The 7,259-nt window shown below is 42.3% G+C and overlaps 1 protein-coding gene across 1 annotated transcript in view; it reads right to left on the bottom strand.

Annotated features, from left to right (window-relative positions):
- LOC113464290 (aminopeptidase N-like) overlaps window positions 1–6,193 on the bottom strand; it is a 24,384-nt gene extending 18,191 nt beyond the window's left edge. The window contains exon 1 of the mRNA XM_026813299.1: window positions 6,005–6,193. Coding sequence (XP_026669100.1) covers window positions 6,005–6,093 — 89 coding nt within the window. The 5' untranslated portion in view covers window positions 6,094–6,193. The remainder of the gene's footprint in view (window positions 1–6,004) is intronic.
- Between the last annotated feature and the right edge of the window lie 1,066 nt (window positions 6,194–7,259).

Below are 7,259 nucleotides of genomic sequence, written 5' to 3'. Positions count from 1 at the left end.
CTATTCTCCTCATGCGCCTTCGCTGACCATGTCTACCATATATCCCCATCAAGTATCAGTCCTCACCATGGTCGCGTCGCCCCCACTTTCCGACCGAAGGATAAATTATGAGAACTCTGGCCCTGGCGCTGGCTCGGAGTCAGGCGGCCGGCTTTTCACGCGTTTGAACAAGCGCTCCGCTCAGTACGAAGCGTTTTAAGAAAATGACGAATAACAAACTACATGAATAACAATGCAAGGAAATTGTTGTTCGTGCGTTATTATGAATAACAATTAATATACTTAATCGTTATTCACGTGGAATGGATGGGATAGATTGTTGATAATTGATGGATGATGATAGGATAAATGAGGAATTAACAAGTCGCAGGGAATATTGAATTAAAAAGAAAATGTAAAAACTGTAGAGATTGAGACTTATTCATTCGCAAGTGCACCTGCTCACGATGGGCCACGGTCAGTGGGTCAGCCGCTCGCAGGTAGGCCACAGCTCATCTTCTGTCCACGGAAGGAACCCCGCAATCCACCGCACGATCATTGTCACTCTTAAGATCGTGCGGTGGATTGCTGGGTTCTTTCCCTGGACAGAAGATCAGCTGTGGCCTACCTGCGAGCGGCAAAGACGCTGACCCATTGACCGTGGCCCATCGTTAGCAGGTGTACTTGCGAATGCATGGGTAAGTCTAAATCTCTACAGTTTTCACATTTTCTTTTTAATTCAATATTCCCTGCGATTTGTTAATTCCTCATTTATCCTATCATCATCCATCAATCATATCAACAATCTATCCCATCCATTCCCCGCGTATAACGATTAAGTATATTAATTGTTATTCATAATAACGAATGAAGTCGGGCCTGCGCTCCCGAAACGGAGACCGCCTCAACCGAGCGCTCTGATTGGTCCGTGTTTTTCGTTAATAACTCGGTAACCAAGCCCAATTTCGTATATTGCCAAAGGAAATTGTTGTTCAGGAAGACCCTTCCAATCTGCCATTTTCGGCTCTAACACTTTTTCTGGGACACCCTGTATAGGGAAGCTACTGCACGTAATTTCGTTATGAATACTCAAGTCGTTTTTCATATTTTTGTTATCATATGAACAAACGCTTTCTCTTATATGATAGTAATATTTTCCATAAAAATCCTCAGTCTTATATACAGGGTGTCCCAGAACTAGTGTTATGCCTTGAAATGTGGAGGAGCCATGGTGATTTTAAACAACTTTTTTGTTTGCAAAAAACAACGGAAAAAATAGAATTTATGACCAGTTAGCATTAAAAGGGATTAACTCGTCAACAAATAGCCTTTTCCAGTCACACAGAAAAGGAAACAGAGTTGTCTCGAAGTAAAAAGGTACTTCAACGCATTTCCAAAAACTGATTGCCAGCCCAAACGAAGGTCAAAGCCCATTGTCTCGTCAAGCGTTGGAAATCTGTATACATTTTCTAACTGTTCTCCACCCCTCGTCAGGCCAAGACTCACAAAGGGAAAGGAGAGAACGGTTATCTCAGGGAGCGGACTGATTGGGCCTCAACGCTTAAAAATTACCAATCAGGGTGTATTTTTCCAACTCCGCTGTCCCACTACAGTCTGTTTGAGGATTGGACAGTTGGTCCGAAGGAGCACCAGGGGTCTCAGAATTTAGCCCGCACGGCTCGCTATCCCTCTTTTTCGCCCGTATTTCGATTCCCACTACTATTCTCCTCATGCGCCTTCGCGAAGCGAACTTATCAAGTGCCAGTCCCCATCATGGTCGCGTCGTCCCCACTTTCCGGCCGAGGGATAAATTCTGAGACCCCTGAGGAGCACGCGAGCAGTGTAGTAAGAAGAATTAGTGAGAGGAGTTATTAAGAACACGAGTGCGTGCAACGTACGAAATCTCGGGGCATCGTGCGGCCCTCGGCCACCGTTCGGGCTTATGGAATCACAACGGATTCTCTTAACGACATTTGCCTATCATTCGAGGCATAATTCTCAGTTAACTGGACGACATGTGCCGACCGTATCGAGGCATAATTCCCAGTCAACTGGATGACATTTGCCGATCATTCGAGGCATAACTTCTCAGACAACTTGGACGACATTTGAAGACCGATTCGAGGCATCATACGGGCAGATCAAAGATCGTACTAGTGAAATCTATTGATTACCATTCTTTCGTTAAACTTCATGATTAATTGTAAGCGAATCAAATGTAAAAATAAACTAGGGTTTTTTATGCCGAATGGCTTTTTCCCTCAAAATCTGTGTTATTATTTTCAACCCAGAAAAATCGAATTACGTATAACTAACCTGTCTTACCACCTACGGTACGATTAGGTCAAAACAGATATGAATACAACATTAATTGTCTATCATATCGTTGTTTCTAGACTGCAGATTTTATACATTTATGAGGAAGCTGGATATAAACACTAGTGCATAGAATACACACTATCACATAGAATATACTATAACACTATAACATATTAACATAGAATAAACATGAATGCAGAAATATACGGAATATTAAATGGAAAATACATTCACATTCTTATATATAGTTTAGTCTGGGCAAACAACCACAGTCTACATATTGCACTCGCATATAAGATTTGCAGGAAATTGGAAAGCTTTATAGTTTTTAATGTGTTCTTATTGGGTTTAGTGGAATGAAACTGCACTGCTATATTAAATTGAAGGGAAACATAGGAAGTCTGTTCCCATTTTTATGTGCCGCCCTCCGTTACGAATACAAGATTGATCTCTTAAGGAAACTGAATTTATCGCTCTCCGAATTTCATCTTTATCTCGCTTCAGTTCAGTTCAGTTCAGTTCAATGATAATGAACACTCTGATACAGTTTTATCGGTTAATTCGGGGATACTCTATACAGGGTGTCCCAGAAAAAGTGTTAGAGCCGAAAATGGCAGATTGGGAAGGTCTTCCTGAACAACAATTTTCTTTGGCAAAATACGAAATGGGGCTTGATTACCGAGTTATTAATGAAAAATACAGACCAATCAGAGCGCTCGGTTTTCGGGAGCGCTGGCCAAGGATCTCAGAACTTATCCCGCACAGCTCGCTTCCCCTCTTTTTCGCCCGTATTTCGATCCCCACTACTATTCTCCTCATGCGCCTTCGCTGACCATGTCTACCATATCCCCATCAAGTATCAGTCCTCACCATGGTCGCGTCGCCCCCACTTTCCGACCGAAGGATAAATTATGAGAACTCTGGCCCTGGCGCTGGCTCGGAGTCAGGCGGCCGGCTTTTCACGCGTTTGAACAAGCGCTCCGCTCAGTACGAAGCGTTTTCAGAAAATGACAAATAACAAAGTACATAAATAACAATGCAAGGAAATTGTTGTTCATTCGTTATTATGAATAACAATTAATATACTTAATCGTTATTCACGTGGAATGGATGGGATAGATTGTTGATAATTGATGGATGATGATAGGATAAATGAGGAATTAACAAGTCGCAGGGAATATTGAATTAAAAAGGAAATGTAAAAACTGTAGAGATTTAGACTTACCCATTCATTCGCAAGTGCACCTGCTAACGATGGGCCACGGTCAATGGGTCAGCGTCTTTGCCGCTCGCAGGTAGGCCACAGCTGATCTTCTGTTCAGGGAAGGAACCCCGCAATCCACCGCACGATCATTGTCACTCTTAAAAATTTTAACACACTAAGATTGTTGCTCCTACGTCCTATCAATAAACGTCTTTGAAAGCAGCCGATTGATTTTTATACACAAATGCACTTTCATTACACCACTGTCACTCTTCACTTAAAAATTTTCAAACACTTACACTGTCGTTCTTGCACTCTAACATTAAACGTCTCCGAAAGGAACCGATTGTTTTTCATTCACAAAATAAACTTCACTATCCGTGAACTACACGATGCGCGAAGGGCGCGACTCGATCGGGATGACGCTCCTTTTAACGGAATCGGCGGATAACCATCTTCGCGTTAGGCGAACACTCGGATTATTTCGTAATACTCTGTTGGATTTTTCGGGATCCGTCATTGAGTTGAGCTGCACGACTCGATACCTACTGAACCGTCTCTCACAACTTTCCTTGGGGAGAATTTTCCCCACTCGATGGCCAAATTCGTTAGTGAAAATGTTTTTAACATCCCTGAAAGAAACTCGACCTTCGATTCCTTGTCATATTTACAACATTCCCCACGTGTTAAACACTCGGTACCTCTGCGACTTGCAGCCAGCAAAGCCGTAGACATCATTGTACGCAGGTAAAAGCCGTGTCATAATTCTTAGGGAAGAAGTTTCGCCAGCTTATTATTTTCGATTTCCCTTAAAAACACGTGTTCGATAATAAGAAGTACCTTTGACTGGTTGAACGTAGTAAAAGAATGTCCTTCTACTTTTTTTACCACTGGCGAAAGTTCTTCCGTACGGATTATGGCAGGGTTTTTACCTGCGTACAATGTGTCTACGGCTACGGCAAAAGGCAATCCAGGCGTCGACGGTTGGTAGCTGCAAGTCGTGGAGGTACCGAGTGTTTAACACGTGGGGAATGTTGTAAATATGACAAGGAATCGAAGGTCAGGTTTCTGTCATGGATGCTAAAAACATTTTCACTAACGAATTTGGCCATCGAGTGGGGAAAAGTCTCCCGAAGGAAAGTTGTGAGAGACGGTTCAGTAGGTATCGAGTCGTGCAGCTCAAATCAATGACGGATCTCGAAGAATCCAACAGAGTATTACGAAATAATCCGAGTATTCGCCTAACGCAAAGATGGTTATCCGCCGATTCCGATAAAAAGCGCGTCATCCGGATCGAGTCGCGCCCTTCGTGCACCGTGTAGTTCACGGACCACGCGGATAGTGAAGTTTATTTTGTTAGTGAAAAACAATCGGTTCCTTTCGGAGACGTTTAATGTTAGAGTGCAAGAACGACAGTGTAAGTGTTTGAAAATTTTTAAGTGAAGAGTGACAGTGGTGTAATGAAAGTGCATTTGTGTATAAAAATCAATCGGCTGCTTTCAAAGACGTTTATTGATAGGACGTAGGAGCAACAATCTTAGTGTGTTAAAATTTTTAAGAGTGACAATGATCGTGCGGTGGATTGCGGGGTTCCTTCCCTGAACAGAAGATCAGCTGTGGCCTACCTGCGAGCGGCAAAGACGCTGACCCATTGACCGTGGCCCATCGTTAGCAGGTGCACTTGCGAATGAATGGGTAAGTCTAAATCTCTACAGTTTTTACATTTCCTTTTTAATTCAATATTCCCTGCGACTTGTTAATTCCTCATTTATCCTATCATCATTCATCAATTATCAACAATCTATCTCATCCATTCCACGTGAATAACGATTAAGTGTATTAATTGTTATTCATAATAACAAACGAACAACAATTTCCTTGCATTGTTATTAATGTAGTTTGTTATTCGTCATTTTCTTAAAACGCTTCGTTCCGAGCGGAGCGCTTGTTCAAACGCGAGAAAAGTCGCCCGGCTGTCTCCGAGCCAGCGCTCCCGAAACGGAGACCGCCTCAACCGAGCGCTCTGATTGGTCCGTGTTTTTTGTTAATAACTCGGTAACCAAGCCCCATTCTGCATTTTGCCAAAGGAAATTGTTGTTCAGGAAGACCCTCCCTATCTGCNCAGTGAACATAACAAACGACTAATTGCTTTGTTTTCTGTAATATTTAAACAATTTCTTAGTTGCTCTTGCATATAACTTTTATTTTAATCCTACATTTCATCACGAGCGTGGCATACGGGCCGCGGCAACGCACGAGGCGGTTATCGCGCTCTTGCCCGCCTTGTATACGAACGCTCTGATTGGTCGGTAATTTTTGTTAATAACTTGACAACCACGCCTCGGACAACTTTTTTGCAAAGGAAAAAATTGTTTAAAATCACCATGGCTCCTCCCCATTTCAAGGCCTAACATTAGTTCTGGGACACTCTGTATATAGTATCGTTTATAGAAGAAAGAGCATACGAATTATCAATTATTGGAAAAGAAAATGTAGACTTACACAGTCGAAGGATTTTTGAGCCATTGTTGATATGTTTTCTCAGCGTAAGATGTGCAATTCTTGACGCCAGCTTCGCAGGCCCATCTCATTGCGTCTTTTCTGAGCTCTTTTACGAGATCGCTGTCGTTCGCCTTCGGTTCAAAACCCACGTGCTTCGACAAAGCCCTTGTCAGGTATGTCACGTAACGCTGCAAATTTCAGTATTTTATACATTCTAAAGTTGCTATCTTTATTATNCTTATACAGGGTGTTCCGTAAAGGGTGTAAGAGCCGAAAATGGCAGATAGGGAGGGTCTTCCTGAACAACAATTTCCTTTGGCAAAATGCAGAATGGGGCTTGGTTACCGAGTTATTAACAAAAAACACGGACCAATCAGAGCGCTCGGTCTACGCGGGCTCCGACTCGGGAGCGTTGGCTCCGGCTCGGGATCGGATCCGGGCCAACGCTCCCGAGTCGGAGCCCGCGTAGACCGAGCGCTCTGATTGGTCCGTGTTTTTTGTTAATAACTCGGTAACCAAGCCCCATTCTGCATTTTGCCAAAGGAAATTGTTGTTCAGGAAGACCCTCCCTATCTGCCATTTTCGGCTCTTACACCCTTTACGGAACACCCTGTATAATGCCCAATATCTTTCCTCGAATTTCAGTAAAGCACCAAACTCTGAGTAAATAAGTATGAGTATTATAAGGAATTGATCACATAAAATGTTTCCTAGATTAGTAATTTCAGAATATTTCAGTAATTCTTCATTTTAGCCCACATTGATGTAATACTTTTTGTTCATAATTGAATTACAGAATGTTGATATTTATTAATATGAGTGTTACGAAATAGTTGAGAGATCATAGTTATGATGCCATTGTTTCTAAGCAATTTTACGTCCAAAAGTGATTGTTTTGAACGAAATCAAAGTCAGAGCACACCAGGCTTAACTTTCGTCTCATTAGAGGTAGTCGACGATCCAAAAGGCTAGTCATGTAAAGATGAAAAGTGTAGTCCCGTAAACTCATATTGTACACTGTTTTTGCTGGGTTATCGATGAAATTGAAGGAACGTCAAAACATTAGTTAAAAATGTTCGTCACTGGGTCAGTGTGCCGAAACCCGGTACTTGAAGATAAAACACATGGGCAGCAGTGATGTTTAAAGTAGGTCACTGACAGATATGGCCATGTGTTTTAGTTTCGAGTGTCAGGCTTCGACACATTGACCTACTGAAATTCTTTTAGGAGCAGATGAACTTAAAGACGAACGACT

This window comes from Ceratina calcarata, unplaced genomic scaffold, assembly GCF_001652005.2.
Source record: "Ceratina calcarata isolate Rehan_Ccalc_2016 unplaced genomic scaffold, ASM165200v1 scaffold325.2, whole genome shotgun sequence".
NCBI classification, from domain to species: domain Eukaryota; kingdom Metazoa; phylum Arthropoda; class Insecta; order Hymenoptera; family Apidae; genus Ceratina; species Ceratina calcarata.
Note: the sequence above shows the minus strand (reverse complement) of the source record. Positions and strands in the feature narration are given on the sequence as shown.